This window comes from Melanotaenia boesemani, chromosome 3 (genome assembly GCF_017639745.1).
Source record: "Melanotaenia boesemani isolate fMelBoe1 chromosome 3, fMelBoe1.pri, whole genome shotgun sequence".
In the NCBI taxonomy this organism is placed as follows: Eukaryota; Metazoa; Chordata; class Actinopteri; order Atheriniformes; family Melanotaeniidae; genus Melanotaenia; species Melanotaenia boesemani.
The window spans coordinates 26,099,409-26,123,992 of NC_055684.1; the positions used below are offsets into that span (position 1 = coordinate 26,099,409).

The 24,584-nt window shown below is 37.7% G+C and overlaps 3 protein-coding genes across 6 annotated transcripts; all 3 read left to right on the forward strand.

Moving 5' to 3' along the window:
* The first annotated feature begins 388 nt into the window (after nt 1–388).
* On the forward strand, nt 389–7,082 carry nprl2 (NPR2 like, GATOR1 complex subunit). The gene is made up of 11 exons (XM_041981688.1): nt 389–798; nt 951–1,042; nt 1,220–1,388; nt 1,501–1,609; nt 5,164–5,300; nt 5,629–5,726; nt 5,980–6,016; nt 6,167–6,260; nt 6,344–6,461; nt 6,562–6,704; nt 6,791–7,082. The coding sequence occupies exons 1-11, from the start codon at nt 727–729 to the stop codon at nt 6,856–6,858; spliced, it is 1,137 nt and encodes a 378-aa protein (XP_041837622.1). The 5' UTR covers nt 389–726; the 3' UTR covers nt 6,859–7,082.
* An 851-nt stretch (nt 7,083–7,933) lies between these two features.
* On the forward strand, nt 7,934–13,800 carry zmynd10 (zinc finger, MYND-type containing 10). Of its 2 annotated transcripts, none has more exons than XM_041980464.1 (12): nt 7,934–8,195; nt 10,140–10,248; nt 10,339–10,455; nt 10,535–10,588; nt 10,745–10,882; nt 10,985–11,073; nt 11,215–11,309; nt 12,085–12,257; nt 12,678–12,803; nt 12,876–12,997; nt 13,089–13,214; nt 13,401–13,800. In XM_041980464.1, the coding sequence occupies exons 1-12, from the start codon at nt 8,107–8,109 to the stop codon at nt 13,498–13,500; spliced, it is 1,338 nt and encodes a 445-aa protein (XP_041836398.1). In that variant the 5' UTR covers nt 7,934–8,106; the 3' UTR covers nt 13,501–13,800. The 2 variants fall into 2 exon arrangements, with proteins under 2 accessions (XP_041836398.1, XP_041836399.1); XM_041980465.1 differs by having other exon boundaries at nt 7,936–8,042.
* LOC121636715 (ras association domain-containing protein 1-like) lies at nt 9,757–23,613 on the forward strand. 3 transcript variants are annotated; one of them, XM_041980466.1, is made up of 7 exons: nt 14,210–14,525; nt 15,612–15,964; nt 16,738–16,862; nt 22,254–22,358; nt 22,454–22,736; nt 22,847–22,962; nt 23,049–23,613. In XM_041980466.1, exons 2-7 carry the CDS (start codon nt 15,646–15,648, stop codon nt 23,193–23,195), a joined length of 1,095 nt encoding a protein of 364 aa, XP_041836400.1. In that variant the 5' UTR covers nt 14,210–14,525; nt 15,612–15,645; the 3' UTR covers nt 23,196–23,613. The 3 variants fall into 3 exon arrangements, with proteins under 3 accessions (XP_041836402.1, XP_041836400.1, XP_041836401.1); XM_041980468.1 differs by lacking the exons at nt 14,210–14,525; nt 15,612–15,964; nt 16,738–16,862 and adding exons at nt 9,757–9,761; nt 20,219–20,414; XM_041980467.1 differs by lacking the exons at nt 14,210–14,525; nt 15,612–15,964; nt 16,738–16,862 and adding an exon at nt 19,884–20,414.
* Nucleotides 23,614–24,584: the final 971 nt, after the last annotated feature.

Below are 24,584 nucleotides of genomic sequence, written 5' to 3' on the forward strand. Positions count from 1 at the left end.
CTCTAACCAATAGCGCTACCTTTAATGTCTGTAGGAAATATAAAATTCAGCCGCACGGTGAAATGACGTCCCAAAAAGCATTGGAAAAAAATCACACATTTTTATCTATATTTTTTAATCGCGACTTTTCATGTAAACCGTGTGATGGCAAACGTGGGCTTTAGCTAACTTTTATTAACTAACTTTAATTAATTTAATTTTTCTGTTATGTCGGATTATAGTTTATGCCTTGAGCTTTCAAAATCAATCTTCATTTGATATACAGTATGAATATTGCATGTATTTTCGTATAAAGGCGTTCCTAAGTTGTGTACGCTTCCCGCATCAAGCCCTCTGTCGTACTTCGTAATGTTTACGGTGTGGTTTATTTACATATTTTAAATAACCGGAGGTCACTAAAGGCAACAGTATTGTTTCCCAGACTGCACAGTCTGGAGTGTGGATATGTCGTGTTCTTAAATTGTTTGATAGCAGAGGGACACTTTTTCTAAACGTACTAACAACCTAAATGTTAGGTCCCTTTCTAACGTAAGAACGGGTTAAGGGTGTTTCAGATCAAGTCATTAGTTTACTTTTTAACGTTGAAGCTGGATGCTAGCTTGTGTTGTTATGATAGCCAAACAGGGAAGAAGGTACTCAGGAAATAATTTTCATTTGAATCTGTTTGTATACTTTTAGTTGAACTAACCAGGCTTCAAACCTCTAGGTGAAAAGTCAGGGATAATTATGACCACTCGAATAGAGTGCATATTTTTCAGCGAGTTTCATCCAACTCTTGGTCCTAAGATTACATATCAGGTAAGTTTTTAAGTTTGTCATTATTGGGACCAGCGTCATGTTTCATCAGTTTTCTCATTCAATGTGCTTTGCATAGTTGAAGATATAAAGAATAACAGAAATGGTTAAAATTATTTGTGGAAGAGATTGTCACCCCTGTCTTCTCCTGACAGGTCCCAGAGGAGTACATTTCAAGGGAACTATTTGACACAGTTCAAGTGTACATCATCACCAAGCCGGAACTACAAAACAAATTGATTACAGTGTATGTAATCCAGCAATATTTTTCAGTCTCACTCTCTTGAAATCTTATATATATATATATATATATATATATATATATATATATATATATATATATAATGTGATTTGTTGATGTCTTCTAAGTAATGATGCATTTTTTGTCAAACTTAGCCAACACTTCTTAAAATCTTTTTTATAGCACTGCAATGGAAAAAAAATTAATCGGCTGTCCTGTGTGCATTGAACACAAAAAGTACAGCCGAAATGCCCTCCTCTTTAATCTTGGCTTTGTGTGCGATGCTCAGACAAACACATGTGCCCTTGAGCCAATTGTCAAGAAGCTGTCTGGATATCTTACCACTCTGGAGGTAATGAACAAGAGATTATTAGTTAAACTTTTTATGATTTTAATTATGTTTTTTATAAGTGATATACCTGGGAGATGATCTGAATTGTGTTATGTTATTCATTGACTTGCAGCTGGAGAGTGGCTTTATATCCAACGAGGAGAGCAAGCAGAAACTTCTACCAATTATGTCAACCTTGTTAGAAGAACTTAATGCAACGGGAGCTTGCACCTTACCAATAGGTAAGAATAATTTTCATGCATTTCAGTTTAATTTGTCAATCACGTTTTCTCTGCAAGTTTTGTGCTTCAGGAAACAGAACAGATTTGATGTTTATTCCTTCAGATTCTCAGTGCAAAGAGTTGCTCCTAGTGGCCAAATTCTAAGAAAATTCTTAGAATCATGATGTTTTCTTAGAATTTTCCCTAAAAGTGAAGAGTAATTCCTAGTAAAGATTCCTAAAGAATCTTAGCTCTTAAGAGACTTCCTAAGATCTGAGAAGATGACTTTTAAGATGTTTAGGAGTTCCCTAAGCAGAAGACAATAGACACTCTCTCGCCCTCTCTCTCTCTCTCTCTCTCTGTCTATATATACATATATATATATATATGTATATATGTATTACACGCTCCAGATTAGATGGTGAAACTGACTCAGTGATGACACATAAAATGAAGAAAAAAGAATTAAAGCAAAGAAATACTTCAGCACACAAGTAGACAAATCGAAACATGACATAACCTGTGCTGCAGATAATGACAGCTTGTTTGATTGACCTGATTTTTATTTTGATTTTGAGAAAAAGTTAATGGAAATGATGCCTCTTAATTGTGTGGTTTTAGTATTTCAAATAGTGTCTAAGAAACAGCTGCCTGCCTAATGGGACTTCTTATGTGCTATTTTACAGTTGAATTGTAATAAAAGCTGTGCTAGATAAACTTTTTTATGTACTGACATGATTGAGTGCTGTGGAGGGAAGAACAACACCATGCAGTCTCCGTTACACAAATTAAATCTCTGCTTATTGAACATGTTCTCTCAGGTTAAGAAATTCTATTTCGTTCAGACTTTTTATCCAGCATTCTTAAAGGCAGCTTATTAAGTTTTCATAATGATTGTAATGTATTCCTGCCTGTCTTGTGTCCAGTTGGTAGGACTGTAGTTCATGTTTGATAAAAACATGATTGTTTTTTATGTGTCTAAAATTCACCTTATTAAATTTGATTAAATTGGGTGAATTTAATCAAATTAAATTAGGTGATTTTCAGTTCTCAACTTACTTTGTGTTTAATTCTTTAACTGTGACTAAGTATTTATTTTAATGATAAACTGATGGCCTGATAGTGAGAGACTGTAAAAGTGTGAGAAAAAGTCTAAAAAACATTTGAACTTTTTTTTTTATTTTGTTGCAACCAGTTTTAAAGAAACTGGGAAAAAGTTGTTTGAAAAATAAATGATACCCTCTTTCCCTTTTTAGTTTTTATTAGGACATAAAAAAACTGGTCTTTATCAGGTCTTAAATGCGGTACATGCATCCTCAGATGAACAACAATGCAAATCATAAATAGTGTCAATATGTATATTTAACACAAGCTATGGCAAAATACACAAGTGTTGTGTAAAAAAATACATTCCTACTAATTTAATTGTAAATAAGAAAATAAGTAGCAGCCGGGTGCTGCTAATCAGATGGAACTGATTAACTGATCACCAGCAGGTGTGAGCACTAATATAAAGCAGTTTTGTCAGCTTGTGGGTCTAAAACATTCAGGTATTTGTTAACATGATCCCAAGAAGGAAAGGCAGTAGCAGTTATTTAGAGCACCAAACTTCTTCCTTGAGGACATCTTCATGCAGCTACAAAAAGCCATGTCCCAGCAAGTTTATCCCGAACTCAATGAGACTCAGAAAATTGTAAAGAACCCTAGAGCTGCATTTCAGACTGTTGTCCTCAGTGAGTTTGTTAAATATGAACAGTTAAAGTTAGAAAAAGGCTCAACAAATGGTTGGAAGGGTTACCATATAAAAGTATTTAACTCTTTAAAAGAATGTTATTATGACTTATGCTTGCAAAGTGGATTTGAACAAACCACTGGACATCGGGAACAAAATTGTTCGAACAAATGAGTCATAAGTGGAGATGTTTGTTAATGCACAGCGCCATGTTTACTGAAAGCTAAATGCAGAACATAAGCACATACCTCATACCAGTTGACAAGCATGGTTTTGAAGGGGTGATGATTTGGGCTTGTTTTAAAGCCACAGGACCTGGACACCTTGCAGTCATTTATTCCAGGGGTTCTCAAACTGAGAGGCCCAAAATAATTTCAGGGGGTTGCCTGATCATTGTAAAAAATAAAATTAAAATAAATTTGGGATTTTTATCAGGGCTGTCAAAATTAACGCATTAATGCAAAGAGATTAATCTGTGAAATTAGCACTTATATTTTACCACATTAACGCGTAAACAATAATGGTATTACTCATGCCATATTAAACATGCCAGTTTGGCATTATCTTGGTAAGAGAAGCTGTATTTGGATATGCAGGGGTCGCAATCATTAACATATGCTATCCTGGGGGGTCAAGGCTCAAATAATTTAAGAATCACTATCAGTCATAAACTCCTCTATCAAATCAAATCAAACTTTATAAAGCGCTGAAGGAAATGCTTTACATGATAAAAAAAAAGAAAGAAATTCATGCATATTAAAAATAAAACAAGCCTTTACACACATCAAAAGATAGATTACATAACAATACATAATGAAAAACACATTAAAATCTTTCACACAGTCACATGCACACACAAGTATACACACACACAAAGCAGATTTTTCACACACTGAGAAGGATTAAAATGTTGTAATTTTGATAGAATGATCTCTCTTTTGCCCTTGGGACCCATAATTAAAACTTCAGTTTTGTCCTGATTAAGCTGTAAGAAGCTCTCTGCCATCCATGACTTTATATCTAAAATACAGTTTAAAAGGACATTAACTGGCTCCAGGTCATCAGGGGACACAGCGATGTAAAGTTGTGTATCATCAGCATAGCTGTGAAAATCAATGCTGTGTCTCTTGATGACGTCGCCAAGAGGTAACGTGTACAGATTTAAAAGAAGGGGGCCTTAAATTGATCCTTGGGGACCCCAATATTTGACTTTGTGGATTCCCAAGGAGCATGTATCCATACTTACAAAAATGGCGATGTGAGATAGGAGTAAAACCTATGTACAAAGGTTTTCTGGTTTTCAAGAGTAAAATGTGACCAGTCAAACACCTTGCATTTCGCATGGAGGAAAAATTGAGTAATTAAAAAAATATATATATATCACATATAAACCTGCAAATCTACAACAGAAATAAGTGAAAAAGAAGAGAATCAAGGTGTTGCAATGACCCAGTAACAGTCCACACCTCGACTTCACTGAATTGCTTTGGTTTAATCTTAAGACAGTGCTTGTTGAACCAGTAAGGAAACAGTGTGACATGTCATGTGTCGTTTATCTGAGGTTGTACAAAGTTGAGAGTATTCATTTTATCATTTCATGGGAACCAGACCCAAAATAGTTGAATAGCATGGTCTCTATTTTACCAAGCCCTTGATCTGACAAAACCTTTTTTTCTCTGAAACGTTTAGTTGTTATGAGCTTCTAAGAAGTGTTTCTTTGGTTTTAACATTCATAAAATCTGGATCACATGCTAACTGGCCGCAACAGAAGATATGTCACACTTTTCAAAGTTTTCTGATTTTCTTTCTTTTTTTCTCCCCCTTTTTTTTCTATTTGTTTTAGATGAATCAAACACCATCCACCTAAAACTGATCAAACTTCGAAAAGACCCCCCAATTGTTCAGGAGTATGATGTGCCAGTCTTTGTTCAGTGCAAAGAGCATTTTATCAAATCTCAATGGGACCTCACCACTCAACAGGTAGGACCTGTAATCAGCACAGTGTGGCTGCTGTTATCGACAGTCTCTATGATAAGATATAAACTACAATTCCAAGAAATGGTAGTAGAAAGATGAGTGATTCATTTATCTGTTTACATATAGTGATACATTATCATTGTCATTTCCATGGTTTTATATTCAGGAGAATGTGCTGTTTGTCTGATGCAGTGTTATTCCTTTAAAGTACATATTTACACATTTATAGTCCGTAATAAAGTGTATATTTTGTAGCACTTATCAATCTGCAATATAGGTCACAGAGCTTAGAACAAGCTGTTAACCTTTTCCTGTATTTTGTTTTCTACAGATTTTGCCCTGCATTGATGGTTTTAGGCACATCCAAAAAATCTCTGCTGAAGCAGATGTTGAACTCAATCTTGTTCGTATTGCTGTGCAAAATCTCTTGTAAGTAAAGAAATTATAGCAAGCTAGCATACATCACAGTTGGGTGATCCTCATTTATATGTCAGAATTAACAACACTATCCTGGTTCTTGTCCATGATTAGCACTGATTTTTCAGAGAGCAGGATTTTTTAAAATTACAATTGCTCACTTCATATGATGCTCGTCCTAATATTACTGGTGTGTTGCCATCATTGTTCTAAAAAGAAGCACCTAAAAAATAAATAAATATTTTGATTTACTTTTCCCTCACAGATATTATGGGGTTGTGACTTTGGTCTCCATATTCCAGGTACCAAACCAAACTATTTGGACTTTTTTTTTAAACACAGCTGTGCATTAAAATCATATGTATGTATAGTTACTTATACTTTGGCTAACTGTTGTAGGGTTTATTTATTTTTAGTGGTTGCCATTGACCTCCTTTCTTTGCTTCTTTTAGTACTCTAATGTGTACTGCACAACTCCTAAAGTTCAGAGCCTCATCGATGACAAGTCTATTCAGGAGGAATGCCTCAGCTATGTCACTAAGCTGGGTAAGACATGGTCACGATTTCTTGCAAAGTGTTGATTTATTTTGTTGCATTCACTGCACGGGGTTTTCTCTGGTCCCTCTTAGGTCAGAAGCGAGCCAGCCTGAGAGATGTGTTTCAGCTGTACTGTGGTCTGAGTCCAGGGACAACAGTTCGAGACCTTTGCTCCCGCTATTCACAACAACTTCAAAGGATTGATGAGAGGCCAGTGTTATACACCTCTTCAGTTCTTGAAATGACTTTACAATTCTTGGAAAGTCAGATCAGAGTGGCTTATGTGTTTGTCACATGTTTCTCTGTTCAGAAGGTTGATCCAGTTTGGACTGATGAAGTCTCTCATTCGACGGCTGCAGAAGTATCCCGTTAAGGTGATTCGTGATGAAAGAAGCAGGCCGCCTCGGCTCTATACCGGTTGTCACAGTTATGATGAGATCTGCTGCAAAACAGGCAGGTTTCAAAGCTTTCTTTGATTGACACAAGTAATATAATTATCAATGGAAAGCAAGTTTGCCTACATTATGATAATTTTACAGGGATTAGTTACCAGGAGCTGGATGAACGTCTGGAAAATGACCCCAATATTGTTATCTGCTGGAAGTGATGCCCAATGAAGCCATCGGCCTGCGAGATACAGAGATGCCTAAACCAAAGATGCCTTGAGCGAGAGATGGCTTTCTTGCAGTAACAATATAAATGTTTTGTAACTGATCATTTTTCATTTAAATGTAAATATGTTGTCATCTCAATCAGTGATTAATATTTGTTTCAGGCAAGTTATGAATATGAGCCTTTTTAATATTGTATCTGAATAAACAGATTATAACAGTGTAACATTCTGGTTTAATTTATTGTATATCACTGCATATTCCTCTGGTTTCATGCTGCAAAGAATAAGTGTTTCTTCATAATGCTTCATTCTCAGTCTGTTTTTATTACTGTGTCTCTAAAAATAAGCCAAAATAGTATGATTCCTGATACAAAGCAAACTTTGTGACAGAAAAGAGTCCCTTTATATTTAACAGAAACCATAACTTTCATGGCTCCACAGACCCTTTGGGAGGTAACGGTCATTCCTTCAAACTTGGTGTATTTGTATAATCTGAAAATGTTTGCAAGGTATTAATGAAAAACTGCAGTCAAAAATTAATGTTAATTTTTTATATATATATTTGTTATATTATTTTGCTGTCAGAAAATTACCATTAGAGCAGAGTTTTTCAATCCAGGTCCACAGGATCCACTGCCATGCATGTCGACAGACTACTCCAACTGACCTAATTCAGATTAATGAACTTCCTCATCAAGTTCTTTGCAAGCCTGTTAATAAGATTCATTTAATTCAGGTGTGCTAAAGCTTAGTTATCTCTAAAACATGCAGGCCTAGTGGGACTACGATTAAGAAACACTGCATTAGAACAAGTAACTACAGCTGACCATTTTCAAACAATTTCATATGTAAGAAAGCGAGTGAATGTAGACATGTATTTATTTTTTTTCTTTTTAGTTATTTATTTCTACTTTACTTTCAGCTCTATTGTCGTCTTGAGTCAGGGTGGTGTAAAGTTAGTTCAGAGGGAACGGGATGCCCTAATCTTCTGTGATTGGTTAATTGTTGCCTAGCAATGTAACAGCCAATCACAACAGAGCTCCCGTTCTGCTGCTCAGTTCTTTTACGTGAAGCTCTACCGCCCCTCCATGGCTGGCATTGCTCACTGCACTCAGCCAGTGAAATTGTTTCACGGTCACCGTGGTAACCAACTGATATCGCCGACGCTTCTCTCTCAAGTACGTTCGCTGAAGTGGCAGACAGATGCGAGCAGAATCGTGTGGGGTAATATAGTTTAGCAAAATGGACACGTCGATTATTTTTCCTGTCGAAGCAGAGGGGTTTATTCAAGGTCTGCAAACTTTCTCCCTCAAAGAGGTGGGCTCTGAGAGGTAAGATGATAGAGATGAATGGCGATTGAGCTAAAGTGAGCATAACTTCGGAGAGAAAATGTGGAAAACCTTATAAACCAAATAGATTTTAAGTAATTAAAAAACAAATTAACGAGAGATGTGATGTCTTATTAACAGTTTATTAAATATGGTGCTACTACAAGATAAGTACTCCAAATTATTTAGATCATTGGTTCCCAACCTGGGGTCCCGAGACTTTGAACATTCACAGCAATTGTGATCAATGTCCACATATAATCACTATTTTAAGAAGGGGTATATGTTGTTTATTTAACTTTGGCTCTATGGAAGGACAGGACCCAGCGAAAATACATTATTTATGGTGAGAATCTCACTTTTGAAAGCATAAAACCAAGCATGGTTTCAGCGTGGGGTGGCACAGGGGGTCCATGGCTTTTTAGTATTTGCATGAAGGTAGTCCTCAAGGAAAATAGCTTGGGGGCCACTGATTTAGATTGTTGTTTTTATGATTTAAACTCAGTCGAATAAATAGTAAACTTGTGTGGACTCTTAGCCCACCCACGTACAATACAGTGTTCATCATTCCAAACAAGAGTGACTGCAAACAAGGGGACAAATCCATCAGCTGAAGTTGCCTTGTAATACATCTGATTATAGTACTTCACTAGGATGTCAAATTGGGTTATATTAAACATACCATTCAGTACCAATGGTATGATCAAGTTTGGAGTAAGGTCTAAATGAAATCTTCTCTTGAAAAGATGTTCATCACTTATGGAAGGAATATTGTGCACTAGAAAAAGTTATCTCTTAAATTCTTAAACTTTGACCTCTACCTCCAAAAATGATAGTAGGTTAAATGTGAGATATATAGAGAGCAAATTACAATACTTACACTGACTGATTTGGCATATACATAACTCTTTATTCAGAAGATGTCAGCAGCAGGTGCTTTACTTCCCTTGCTATAATTATGGTTTTTGATGCATTCATTTCAGCCCCCTTTAGCTCTTGTTTGTTGTTACATGTTTAGGATCATTGTCCTACTGAAAAATGAAAGGTGGCAAGATGTGTTTTCATATACTAAGTTTTCCTGTTTGTGCTGTTGCCTTGGTCAACAACGTACTTTTCAGTATATGACAATGTGCCGAAGCCATAATAAAAGCACTGCCGTATTTTAAAGATTGGAAACTTTCAAACAAGAGCGCTTCCTGTTTTTTTCTCCTCTTCCGCTTTTGATTATCGTAATAGAAGCTGTCTTTTATTCCACTTCTTTCCAATTTTGTTTTGTCCACAACTTATTTGGGGGTTTTGTTGTTGTTTTCCTCTTTTTTTCTATGTTTTCTTGTTTTGAACTACAGTGTAGTCTTTTTATAGCTGAAGATTATTGACCCTCAATGGTTGTAGCCTTAAAGTCTTCTGCTCTTTAATAAGAAAACGTCTGCATCACAAAGAGCCAAGCTAACACGCTGTGCTGCTATTGTGATTTTTGTTATCGCCAAGCAAATTTTGTTCTCGTTCATGGGCCGTGTGCTCCTCTGCCCATCAGTTGTTTGCTATTTTCCAGTTTTTCTGTGCTCTTCTGTCATAAAATTAATCCAAACGCTTTCAGTGCCTTTCTCCTAGGTTTTTGCTTCATTGTTATGGTTTTTACTCTCATGGCCACCTCTGTACCACTCAAAATCAGCAGTAGCTGTTTTTTACAATATACAATTTATAAACATTATCTTTTAATTACCTTTAAGCCACAAATGAACCTCCCTCATCTTTAGCTAAACTTTAAAAAGACTAATTATAATTTGCATACTAAGGCAAACATGTTGTTTTAGTACTGATTGTTGACCTACTTAAATTCAAGCTGTCTGTAACTCTGTATAATGGAGACTTTGTCAGCTTGACCAGTCACATTCAGAAATTTGTGCCTTTTTTGTGCTTTTTCATGATTCTTCTCTGTGTTGACAGATGGTTCAGGCAACATGAGTATATTGAGAAACTCAACATGCAAGCAATAATGAATGCTTCGGCCATGCGTGATGAGTTTGTCAAAGAGCTCCTGGTGTCATTCGGGAAGGTGACTACCACTCCTGTACATATATGAAAGCAAACTATCTGTCAGCTCTGCAAGTGTTCACTAAGGTGAGTGATATCTTCCGCTTTGCAGGTACCTGTCCTCGTCCATGAGATGATCCTTGTGGAGATATGGAAGCAGAAAGTGTTTCCCATCTTATGTCAGCTGCGGGACTTCAGTCCTAAGAACACATTTCATCTTTATATGGTGGTGAGTGTAAGATGAGATGTGAAATAATGATCAGCATGCAGCTCTCAATTTTTATATCTGCTTTTTTGTCCTTTCATAGATCCACCATGAAGCTACAATCATAAATCTGCTTGAGACAATAATGTTCCATAAGGTCAGTAAGTAGTCAAATAGTTGTGCCTAATAATGCTGAAAATCATTTCAAGCATATTTCAAAAGTCTTAAAATCAGTGGTTTGGCACAGCAAGCCAGGGTCCACTCTTATTATTTCTAAACTTAAGTTTTATTTGTTTTGTACTTGTTTTTGCAGGATTCATGTGAGGCAGCTGTTGACGCTCTTCTTGACTTAGTGGATTACTGCCACCGTAAACTCACCCTGCTAGCTAGTAAAGCGACCAAGGAATGTGGTTCCACTTATGATCAACATAAGGTGAAATCCTCTATAGAGGTAAAACTGAGCTGTAGCTTGTTTTTTTTTTTAACTCTTTCTTCAGACTGTAGCACTCTTGTACTCAGAGTATGTACTGGCAGCATTTTGCTTCACTTGAAGGAGCTGCAGAAGCAGAGTGCTGCTCTGGAATTTGAAATCTCCCTGAAAGCTGTTTCTGTGCTGCGCTACATCACGGATCATACTGACAGGTACTGCATATGCAAATTCATTTATAGTTATGCTTTTGACAGACAAATGTCCAAACTAAAAGTTAATAGGTTAAGCATTACACTGGGTTCGTACTACGGAGGAGCACAGACAAAATGAGTTGGTCTCCTTTTTCTTTTCAGTATCAGTGTCATTAATAGTATGCTGTGCACACACAACACGCCCTGTGTACTGGTTCAACTGATAGACTCCAGCCCCTGGAGTCGCTGCAGACAAGGTATATCGCACCACTTGTATTTATAATATGCAACTCATTTTTTTCCATCTTTTAAAAGTTCAGTTTATTTAACACTTCTTAATATTCCCTTCCTTTCAGAGAGAAGGCAAATTTCAGATTCACTACCATGGTGAAATCTTTTTAGTAGCTATGCAGGCAAAAATCTGTCTAATAACAAAAAGTAGAGGTTGTCTAAAAAACAACACATTATGTCTAGAGAGGTTTACAGGTGGTGACAAGTAGATTTTCTTACTTTCAGACAGAGTCAGACTCATTGATCAATGTGTTGTTTCTACATTAAACTGAAGCTACGTAATTCTTTCCGTATACGTATGAGTGGTATTACCACAAAAGCAACCCTTTCACCCCAAATGATGCAAGTGTTCCTGTAAAAAAAATCTTTTTGAACTTGTTAAAAGGATACTCTGGTTTCTTTTTGGAGTGTTTTTTAATGAGATACTTGTCCACAGATGTTACATTACGTACAACAAAAGGCAGTTGGCATGCTCCCAGTTTGGAGAAACATGTAAGAATATCAACACATAAGCTAAGCAAAGAGCTCAGAAACTAGCATGTTAGAGCACCAAAGTCACAGAATTATACAAACTAATCATTAGAAGCAGCAGTAGACAAACAACCTGTGTTTCGTGGGGTAAAATTGTCAAATATGGATATAACAGCTTTAATTCTTTGTGCTGAATTTGATATTTTAAGTTGGCCTTTTTTATGTGGCTGAAAGGCAACTATCCATTGTGTGGTATTTCTCCTTCTCAAGGTGAGGTACAAAAGTACATTAATGGCAAATGGCAGAAGATTCCTGTTGAAGACCATTTAATGATGACTAAACTGGATGGTCAAGTCTGGCTTTCCCTTTACAACCTGTTACTAAAGGAAGACTGCCAACAAAAATATGACTTCAACAGTTTCAACAAGAATCAGCTTCTTAAGGTAAACGTTGAATGTGAACTAACTTTTTGCGTTGAATTTTTGTGCTCAGTGCCTTGTTTTATTCTGCACGTGGTGTAGTCAGTCAGTGTCTAATCTTATTTCAAGTTGTGTCAGCTCCTCTTGTGTCCAGATGTCATGCACGTATTAAACTGATGTTTAGGAAGTGTGTAAAAGCCAGATTATTGTCCTCCAGCACCATATCTGATCTCCTTAACAATTAAAGCAGAGATTCAGTTTCCAAGGGTTGTTTTGACTAAGGCGTTTCCTCCCATTATAAGCTTCTCATCCTCTTCCTCTTGCATTGATTATATAACCAGAGAACCTGGAGCATCTTCTCTCTCTCTCTTTTTTCTTATGCCGTCTGTGTAACTTGAGGTGTTTTACTTCTATTCCTGCTGTTGCATTGTTCATGTGCCACAGCTCAGGGGGTTTTTGACAGAAGTGCTGATTGATCAGTTACCAAACTTGGTGGAACTTCAGCGTTTCCTGGCTCATCTAGCTGTAACAGATCCACCCCCTCCAAAAAAAGTGCTAATCTTGGAACAGGTACAGTCACTTTTGCAAATGTGCATTTATTTCTCCTCCTGTGCATTTACTCTCAGCTTTTCTTATGTTTAGATCCCAGAAATATGGAACAACATTGTCAAAGAAAATTCTGGGAAGTGGAAGGCAATTGCTAAGTACCAAGTCAAAGAAACGTTCAACCCCTCTGAAAGTGACTTGAGACAACAGGCCAAGAGGTAATACTAAAAAACACAGGTGTAAAAGAGATAAGGTGCAGAGGAACAACTCAGTCATACACTAACACCTTAAAAATATTTTTTTAATCAGGCTGGCCCAGACATACAACCTGGATGTGATGGATCGTTTACTTCCTGAGAAACCAAAGTGTGGATCCTGTGGTAAAGAGGCTTCAAAGAGATGCTCTAGATGTCAGGGAGAGTGGTACTGTCACAGGTAAGACTCAGAGATACAAGTCCAGCAGCACCTCAGGTGCTGTACTGGATTGTCATGGTGAGCAGAAACTGATGTTGAAGCTCATATTTAACAGTTCATGTAGTATCCAACTCTCTATTGTGCGTTATTTTTCTGCTGATGTTAAAAGATAGTGGAAGCCCTGTTCATTTTATGTCTTTTTTACAGAGAATGTCAGGTGAAACACTGGCCTAAACACAAGAAAGTCTGCCAGCTCATGGCTGAGACTACCGAGACGATCCAGAGGGACCTGCATATAATTGACTGAGAGGAAGACCGAGCATGAGGCTGATCGGAGAGATAAAAATCCAGAGGCATTAGAAAATGTCTATGCTTTTGTATGACGCAGAAACATTTGTAATGAACTTTCCTCTTTCTTTTAATGCATTTTTGAACCATTATAAGATTTTCGTTTTGCTTCAAACATACTATGATAGAGTTATAAGCATATTTGTTTAATGTTTTCCTCTTTTTTCACCCCAGTAACAGAGGAAGGAAGTTTTTTTTTCCATTTATTTTAAGAGATTTAAGAGATTTTATACTTTGATGTTGTAGTGCAGTCTAGAGAGAAGTGACTTCCGAAAAATAAACTCACTTTAATAACTGCCTTGATTTTGACTTCTTGTCCAGGGCTAGTAAAAGGTATTTTCAAACAGTGAGTCTATACATTCTGACTGAGTTTCATTTTCTTTGTTGACAAGGTATAAAGTTATGTTCAGACTTTATACCTTGCCTGGCTGCTGGATTGCTGACTTTCAGCAGTCTGTCAAGTCATGAAAGACAGTGAAAAGCCTAAAGGAAATATTTTAAATGAGCAGAATTCGTTCAAGTATACAGTGTCTGCATATAAATCTCTCTAGTTTTCACTGTAGTTGTAAAAGAAACCCAGATCACACATACTGAGACAGTACTTGTAGGGGAGGGGGGACTTTTGTCCGCCCACCCTGCTGTGCTCCAAACTCAGAAGACATTCAGGCCGGATGTCGATACGACTCGGTCTCATCTTTAGCTTTCTCTTTTTAATGCCATTCCGCTTCCTCCTAATAACACACCCCAGCTAAACTGATGGTCGGCGTCTTGGGTACCGCTGTGACACTCATGTCACCGTCAGTAGGGCCTCGCGCTGCTGAAGCAACCGTGCGGTGATGATCGGTTATTTCCAGAGATGTAGCCGAGGCTGCTCACCTCCGTTACTCGGAAACTCAGACATTTCTGCGGAAAGTTTTTCTACTCGGATGGAAGAAGCTCTGAAACAAAGCGTCAGCAGCTGGGTGGTTTTTCTCCCACGTTCTGGTACGTGGACTAAAACTCTTTGTTATACTTAACAGTTTATAAATAGAGGGTATAATTACGCTAGATTGTTGTACTAAACTTCGCTTACCGTACATCCTTCGTGAGCTAGGAAGTCTTTTTAAAAATTCTTTCGTTTAAACTCATGGAAAGTCTAAAATAACTTACAATTTTTACATTTACATGTTGCGGTTAACTGCCACATCCTGCTGTAATTCTCTTATTTTACATTTGCAATATGAACAAATAAACATGGAGACGTTTTAGCTATGTGTAGATAATATATCAAGATAAATAGAAAAATAAAAACAAAATGCTTGCAAAGCTAAAACAGTGACTGCAGTTACACGGTCACCTTTATTTTGGAGACCTGTACCAGCCAAATATTTCCATCTTATTCAGCTTGTAGCTTATAATGTTTTCATATGTTAACTTCATATGCCAATTAACAATTAGTTTTTAGTAGTTTTTTTTAAATTTGAAACTTGCTATTATAATTTGCTCAACAAGAATGGAAATGTTGTCTATTATAATCCATATATATATATATATATATAATCTTAAATGGACATTTTTTATACGTTTAACATAACATCAGGCAATAGATAATGTACACTAACTAGTGTCTAATTACAATGCATTGTTAAACACAAAACTAGTGGTTTCTAACCTCATCTAGTGCAAGTCACATTTAAAATGTCAAGCTGTGCAGATCTCCATCAGGGGTGATGTTTTCCTCTATACTCATATGGTTCTGTTTTATTTTAAAACTTTCAAGCAAAAAGAGAGCAAAGAACTTTGAGTTCTTCTCTAATCTCTTCTTTCATTCCTTTACATAATAATGTGTCCATTGAGTTTTTTCTGTTAATTTGGTCACCTTGATATTCTAACTAGAGTAGACACTCTTTAGAATATATGGTCACATCACATAACAGGAATTTAGAAAATAATTCCCTTTTTACTCAGAAACATCAACCTCTAAGGATGAATATTTCCAGTTTTTATGTCTTCACGTTTAAAAAAAGCAGCCTAATTTTTCACCACAAATAAGTTGTGCTCCATCTTTCTCTCTGTGTGTTTTTTTTAAAGCAATGATAAAGGGTGCCCGGCTTTGAGCAGCACAATGTCTTGGGGGGAGTTCATTGAGCTTCATGACTTGACGTCAAGCAAGGAGCAGATAGAGCTGACAGGCAAACATCTGCCATGCTCACCTCCACGTCTGGAAAGAACAAATGCCCTTAGGATCAGCCCAGGAAAGGTCCCAGACCTCCTTAGTCGGGCCGGCATTATCAGGGTCCTGAGCAGTACCCAGGACCCCCAACTCACAGAGGAAAAAGGAGAGGGTCACAACTTCCAACCCTGCAGCCATGCTCAGCCCACGTGGTGTGACTTGTGTGGAGACTTCATCTGGGGCCTTTACAAGCAGAGCCTGCGGTGTGTCAGTGAGTTGGCTCATCTATGCGGTTTGTGAATGTGGGTGTGTGCATCTGGGACTGTTTCTGTGCATGTGCATTATCAGAAATGAGAACAAATGTTTTGAGGAAGGGGAAAAAGATTTAGCTGTAGGCCCAACTAATCTCAGCCTCTTTACTTAAAAGTTTAACTGCCTCATGTTTTTATTTTTTTTAAGGCAAATAGGATCTAACACACTATAATTGTTTATATGGTTTTGGTGGTTGGGACATTATCTAGGCTCGAGGTCGACTCCAGGCCCAGTTTCTTTTTCATTTCACTAAGCATTTTAGTCAAGCAATGGTCTTTAAGTTCTTTTTATTGAAATTTAATCTTCGTAAATAACATGCTGTGGTTTATATTAAGTATTTAGTGTTGAAAAACAAATTGCTCACTTTAATCCTAATGTGTAACAACAGTCAACTCATAATGCAACAATGACATAACCTTATTCTAATTATAACATTAGTTATTTGCAAAGACAGTGGCTGACATCAACACTTTGCTTTGCCGTTCCTGCCTTCCTGCTTACATCCTCCCACTGTTAAAGGACACGCTTGCCTGACAACATCTTAAAATTTTTAATTAATTTGACAAAAATTAATTAAAAAATAATGATTCATTTACAGTAACTGCACTGAGGTGATCAATGGAGGACATGACTTATTGACAAGTTTTAACTGATGATGCAGATTTCTTTTTTCCTGTACTTTTACATGTTGTGAAGTTTGTGTCCAAACTCAGTAACTGTCTAAATTTGCAGACTGCAGATTCACATGCCACTACCGCTGCCGTGCCTTGATTCAGCTGGACTGCAGCTGGGAAGGAAGCTCTGCAGCTGACCACATAAGTGTTGTGGAGCACACCATAGAAACAGACACCAATGTGGTAAGGACCTTTGAGTCTGCTAGCAGTGGTTTCTTTAGCATTCTTTTGTAGCACACATGCAACCCTGCTCACAATCAGAAAAGGTAATAATAACTGTTTAAATGCTTTTTATATAGTCTGTCCAGTACAGTATTTTGCTTTTAATTGTGCACAGCAGCTCAACACAGATCATTTACTAACAACGGCAGCTTTATAAAAGGAAGTAAAGAGATTCAAAGGGGAAGTTTGTTATTGAAAAACAAAACGGTACACCTTTTGTAAGAGCTGCTTCAGTTTATTTAATCACTGCAGCTGCAGCAAAATCCCTTCATAAAAAAACCTGGAGTATGATCTCAAACACCATTTCCAAAACAATATGGATATAATTTGCAAATCACTTTTTTAATTATGTTTATTTATTAAATAGAACTAATGTAATTATTCTCTAAACTCTATTATAATTTCTTAGAATAACTGAACCATCTTCACGTCTTTACTTCTGAAAGACAGTAAAGTTACTAGCCTGCTATCACCAATTGAAAGATTCACTTCATAGTGAGGCTATATTTAAAAAAAACTTTATCCTCTGAAGGTATTTTACATACAAATCTGAGTTATGTTAGATTGAACTGAACATGAAAAACCTTAAAGGCTCTGATTTTAAAAGATTCTGTGAGTAAACTATAACAGCGAGTCAGCAGGGCATCCTCGCGCTGCCTCACCTGACTAAAATGCAGCCGCAAATAAAGCTTTTTATAACAGCTGTATTTTTCCACCAGCATCTTAAAACAACACCTGTAAACATTACCTATTGCAAAAACTATGTATGCATAAAATACATACAAGATCACACAGATTTTTTTTTTTTTGCAAGTATTTAGTATAGCACAGATCACACTAGGAGGCATCAATGTATTCCCTATCAATACATGTCTGTATACACACACCAGTCGCTTTAATAAGTACACCAATTAAATTGCTTGTTAATACTAATAAATAATCAGCCAATCACATGTCAGCAACTCAATTCATTTAGGCGTGTAGGCATGTTTTAAAGGGTTGGCTGAAAGTCAAACCATGCATAAAAATGAGAAATAAAAAGGGATTTAAGTGGCTTTGAACGTGGCATAGTTGTTGGTGCCAGACAGGCTGGTCTGAGTATTTCAGAAACTGCTGATCTACTGGGAGAAAAAATATCCAGTGAGCAGCAGCTGTCTGGATGAAAATGCCTTGTTGATGTCAGAGTTCAGAGGAGAATGAGGAGACTGGATGGAGATTATAAAAAGGCAAGAGTAACCCAAATAAGCACTCGTTACAAACAAGCTATGCAGAAAACCATCTCTGAACCCAAAACAAGTCGAACCTTGTAGCATTCCTGCCAGCTAAGAACAGGAAACTGAGGCTCACCAAAAGTGGACAAAAGATGATCGCCTGGTCTGATGAGTATTTCATTCAGCTGCAACATTCAGAAGAGAGAGGGTCAGAATTTTGCATAAACAACATGAAAGCATGGATCCATCCTGCCTTGTATCAACAGCTCAGGTTGGTGGTGGCGGTGTAATGGTGTGGGGAATATTTTCTTGGTACACTTTAGGTCCCTTAGGTCCCTAGACTTTTCTATTCAGCTTTAACAGATATCCATGCCAGTACTGTTCTTGTTCTTTAGTTATCTCAGCCTTGGGCTGGGCATTAAGTTGGGGGTTCAAGGATGTACGCTTTGAAGAGTGTCTCATGTTTTGTTGATATGTGGATGTGGAATCATTAGTAGCAACAGGAGAAATTCCTCTGGTTAGTACTTTAAAGGTGTCAATGAGAATTAAAATTGTACACAGTAGCCAAGAAACTCCATATTTGTTCAGCAAGGACTTGTGCTTCATTTCATTTACTGTGTAAGTTGATTATTAGAATTGTCATCACACCTAAACTGACCACCTTTCAGTATAACGAGTCAGAAAAAACAGTGGGGCTTGTTTTTTGGCCACATTGCCTGTGGTTTGCTGTTGTTAATACAAACACAGTTGCAGCCAGTTCACAAACAGAAGTAGAACAGTAGAAACTGTGACTGTGTTTGGTTTAGACACAAAATAGATGTGCTGATGTCATTACAGGTTTATTTGACTTTGAGCTGGAAATCTTACCTTAGGAGACATTGTAGTTAATTTTCCTTATTTTTTAACAGAAAACCTGGCAACTGAAAAAAAAGAATCTGAAATTGCATTTGCTTTGGTTTTGGGAACTTGTGTCTAACTAGTTGCTAAACATTTAGGGTAACCGACCTTCTTCAGACATTAAAAACTCACTTTACAAGCTATAGCATGGCATTAATATAGACTGCTATGATAATGGTAAACTGAACCTCTACTGCTTTGACTTTGTTTTCTATTTAAGCCACCTCTTCAGTCACCTTTTTCTCTGGAAGTTTACACCCACTGAAATAAAAAAGCACCACTTTAATTGTCATTTATTGTCACAAATGTGGACTGTTTGTGTTCTTTGGGCTATCTCAGCTTTGGAGTGGGTTGTGAGCTGGGGATTAATTAACTGCAACAGTAGCAGTAAGCTCACAAATAGAAGCAGAGCAATAGCAGGTATGTGTGCATTTAGTTTTATGAGACACAAAGTAGATGTGCTAAATTTATTATGTCAATACTGACCTCCTGAGTTTGAAGTCTCTGTTGATTTTTTTAGCTAATGGCTAATTGATTAGTTAACTGTTTCGTAGCCTACTGTCTTGGCATTAAATGGTAGCATTACGTGTCCTACTTGAAAATAAAGGTACAAAGTCGTCATCCATGTGTTTCTCACGGGGTTGGTAATGTTGTTGACCACGGCTGAGTGTGACCAGGACTCCATCTTCACATGACATTCAGGAGGGGGCAGCAGCAGCATCCCGCCATGAGAGGAGGAGGAGGAGGATGTAGCAGCAGCAGATAGAGGGGGAGGGTGGAGTAAAGGCTGTGGTATTTCCTCTCAGTGTCCAATCGCGAGCGGCTGCGTTGGTTTGTGTATTTCCAAACTCAACTGAACGAACTTGGGTGGGGCTTCGGCTGGGGGAAGGAAGCGCGGCAGGCAGGGCGGGGACCTCGATACATCCTGTTTCACACACAGTTGAAACGTGGCCGGTAGTTTGAGAAGGGACGGGGGAAAAAAAAGAAAAAGTTGGTGAGATAGTGTCGACCGTTCTGGAGATAATACAGATACAGTTCCGCGTGATAGGTCAGCCTGACCGTTAGAGCGAGAGACAATTGTCGTTTGTTACTGTTATTCGTTCGGGTTACTTATTAGTTCTGTTGGTAAAATCTACATCACCTCAGTTTAAAAGTGATAACGTTTAATCGTCTGAAGTTTAGCTTTGATACTCCACTGAAGCTTTTAAGGATCTATAGGATAGTAAATATGGAAAACAAGACTAGCAGCTCGGACAAGACTCCCACCTTCGATAAGACCTGGGGCAGCTCCACCAGCAGCGGCTACAGCAGTGAGGAAGACTCTGAGTTCGAGCAGTACTTCACCGCCCGGACATCTTTCTTCCCCAAAAACAAAAAAGCTAACGTCAGTGATAACTTAAAGAAGGTGAGCAGGATAAAGAAAAATGTTAATAAAATCCCTAACATTGGGATAAAACGGAAGTGAGCCCAGAAAGATGTGGGCGGTTTAGGGTGCTCTCGCGTTGTTTCATTTACTTTTTCCTTACTATCGTTTTATTTGGGTTAAAATTGACACCTTAATCCAGAATAATGACAGGGGTGTGCAACCTGGTCTGTAGCTGCTATTGGGCATCATTCGTTTTGCTCAAGGGCTCCCCAAACCTGTCTCTTGCCAAACAAGAGCCCAGTTTCAGGTGTAGAGTTATAGTTCATCCAGTTTTTTTTTTATTATTATTTTTTTTAATTAACAAAGCTTAAGCTGTGTACACCAACTCATTTAAATGCAGATAATGTTATGGCTTGTTCACACACGTCTTTTTTTTCTTTCTGGTTAAAACTAGAACAGATCTGCACATAAAATCATGCTGAGATTCGTCAAACCAAACGTCATATTTTGCAATACACACTTGGTTCTCAAGTTTCCAGTCCTACACCCACCATTCAGGTTTTTGACACTAATTTCTCATGAACGGCTGACTCATGGAATGTTTTGGGTTTGTCCAGTTTCTTATCTTTTAGTCACACAAACCCACATGAGTTTCAGATTTCTTTGCTGAGGAACAAATGTTTACTGTAATAACACCTCTGGTTGCCCTCTGTTTTCTTTGAAGAAGTCCATTTTAGTTTTATGTTGTTGGCACATCCTACGCAGATTTCTTTGTGACACTCATATATGGGCATGCAGAGCCTAAGTTGTTGAGCATGTTCCTCAAACATTTTGGAAAGCTTTACTTCACTCCCTCATATTGATTGACTGACTCATTAACAGCAGCACATCTGCTGTTCAGTCTCCTCCATAGATCAGGTTTATTTATCTTCCTCTGCTTGATGTTTCATATGCTGTGTAACTGTATTAATTCTTGCCGTTTTCATTTCCCTGTTTATAATTCAGCAGTTAATCTGGAAGAATCTGCCATACCAGTGTTGATTGTATACACATAACTTTTCTTTTATTTTGGATAAGCAATTGGCTGGTGTATAGTGTGAAAAAGAAATTTCTGCAGGGTCAAAATTTAATTGTTATTAAAGACAGAAAAAGCCCTAATTAATCAAATGGTTAGCCACTAGCCAGAGGCCAAATACGCACTATTGAAAAAATAATTGTGGGGCTGTGGTTGATGAGGCAGCTGACTTCACAGGATGTGCCTGTAAAACAAGGGATAGCTTTGTCTCTTCCACTTGTGAGTCTCAAGGGGGTGGTGGTTATTTTTACATGAATACCAAGCAGAGGAATGCAGTGCAGAGCTGTTGGCTGCAGTCATTGCTAACAGCTGCAAGTTGCACAAACCGCACTCCCTCCTTCCTCATTTTCCCTCCTCCCTTTAGCTCTCCTGCACTGAGGAATCAGAGCAGTTGAAAAGGATTGGACAGAGGTGACATCATTGTATTTGCTTCACTACATTTTCAGGAAGTTGAGTCTGATGCAACCGGTGCTCACCATTATAAGTAACAGAGCAGATAACCCATTTACTTAAGTAAACAGGTTTGTTCATTTTTAAAGTTCCATGGCTTCCTCTTACTTATTGAAAAAACTGATATCATGATGTCTGGTTAATGAAATAAAAAAAAACTTTCAAACTGTGAAGTATTTCAAAACAACCAATCATCACATAATAGTTCCCATCTGAAAGTCAGAATGATTATCTGCAAATACATGATCTGTTTTGGTACAGATGTAGACGTAATAGATGTGCTATGATGTTCTTTAGTGGCGAACACTGACACCTAGTGCTCAAACAGCTTAACTCTTCACTGTCTCCTCCAGGATGAACAAACTGAATGGGGAAAGCAGGAGTTGACAACTGCAGACATTCAGCAGAAGGTGAAGGAGTACAATGCTCAGATCAACAGCAATCTGTTCATGAACATGGTGAGTCATGGTTGTTTACAGTAAATCATGCATCACATCATAAGGCTTTACCTCTGCTTTTTCTTTTGATGTAATGTTTTAAATTTTCTTTACAGAACAAGGATGGCTCCTATACTGGCTTTATAAAGGTGCAGTTTAAGCTGGCACGACCCGTGTCAGTTCCAACTCCAAAGAAAGGTCAAGTTGCAGGAGGGAGGAAGTCCAGCGGGGTAAAGCGTCGCACCTCCTTCTACCTGCCAAAGGATGCATCTAAGCATTTACACATAAGTTCACGTACTTCTGCTCGTGAGGTCATCGAGGCTTTGTTGAAAAAGTTCACTGTTGTGGACAATCCTGGCAAGTTTGCACTGTTTGAGCGCAGTGAGCGTCATGACCAAGGTATGTCAGCTTTCTTATTATCCTTACATATTACCTTGGCCTTGTTATGCTGTTTTACTCTTTTATAATTGTCTTTCGCTGAGTGTATTACAAATGTCTGCCTCCTTTAGTTTATGTTCGCAAGCTGTCTGATGATGAACGCCCCCTCCGTCTGCGTCTGTGCGCTGGGCCTAATGAGAAAGTCCTCAGTTTTGTGCTCAAAGAGAATGAAACTGGTGAAGTCAATGTGAGTACAAAGTAAACATACTGGAAACAGATATTGTTTACCTTTAACTTTACAAAATTCAGCTCTTCTCCCCTCTTCATTTGTAGTGGCATGCCTTCTCCATGCCTGAGTTGAAGAATTTCCTGCGCATTCTGCAGCGTGAAGAAGAAGAACACGTCAAGCAGATTATACAACGGTATGCTTTGGCTCGCCGTAAGATGCAGGAGGCTCTGTCGGGCTCAACCCCTGGCTGAAAGGACTCTGCATTGAGGGTTCAACATGCACCTCCTGGCTGGATAATTATGACTGGTCGTCGCTGCATGCAAAGATCCCAGAGAATAAACACCGGAAAACGTCTCTTCAATGATCAAGAGAGTGAGCTAGGGCGCAAGACAATAAGAGAAAGAGCTAGCGCGAATGTGCGTGTGAAATGATGCGAGAGATGAGAAGTGCCTCACACCTGGAGAGTCTGATGTGCCTGAGAAAAGAGCGAAAGAATGAGTTGAGAAGAATGGAGACTGGCAGATGAGTCAGTGGTCGTATCCAGTTATGTCTTTGCATAACGGGTACCATCTGATTATCCTGTACCTCAGCTGTATCACTTAAGCTTAAAAAATGAATGCCAAACATATGGGTATTTTAATTAAAAAAAAAAAAACTGCCAATCATACAGTCTTAAAACAGTGCTTTAACAAGCACTTTGTTATAGTTTAGCCATTTTATATCCAGAATTGATGACTTGTCAAACAAAGCATTTTAGTCCTTTATGTTCAAAGTTTTACATTTTTTTTATTTCTTTGCTAAACCTACCAAAAGTCCTATTTCCATAATGTAGTCATGGTAGAAAGCTTAAGTATTTTTCTTGCTGAAAGGTATTTTGGATTTTCACCCTGGCTCAAAGGTCTGCCATATTCACTCTACACCCCTGACGGGTCCAACTCTTTACTTGACTGTCACTTTTGTGGGTATGACTGATGTATGGACATTTGTATGCCGTTATGAATGTCAGAGAGAGCAGTGACAAAAGTCACTCTGGCTGACCAGAGTTTTGAATGAATATTACCATATAAGTGTTTAACTGGAAGCTGCTTATCATTCCTTATATCTTTGTTTTTCTTTCTTTAAGCTAAATGTTTGTCTTTCTTTCTTTTTCACCTTTCCTGTTTTAAGGCTTGTAGATATTCTGCAAGAACAAAGAAATTTTATTATTTTTGTCAAGGTGGCAATCACCAAGTTTTTTCTGCACTAGCCCCTGCCCCCCCATCACACACACACACACACACTCTCATTTCAAATTTATCACCAGTTACACAATTATTGTGTGATTAATTATGTGTTGAAAAAGTTCCCCAGTACTCCCAAACCATGGCTGCAAGAAAAAATTGGTGTCTTTCATTCTTGCATCCCTGGGAGAGAGAACCAATGTTTCTGTTCTTACGGTGTATGTACAGGCCTTTACTCTATGCACAAATATAAATGTAGTAATATTAAGAATGTGGAAACAGATATGCATACTGTTTAGTAAAGAATTTCCAAGTCTTTGTATTTTGTCCCATCATTTATACTATTATTAACATTAAAATACATTTTATTGCCAAATTTTAAGTTTTGATCTTTTAGGTCATGTTGCATTTTTAGGGAGT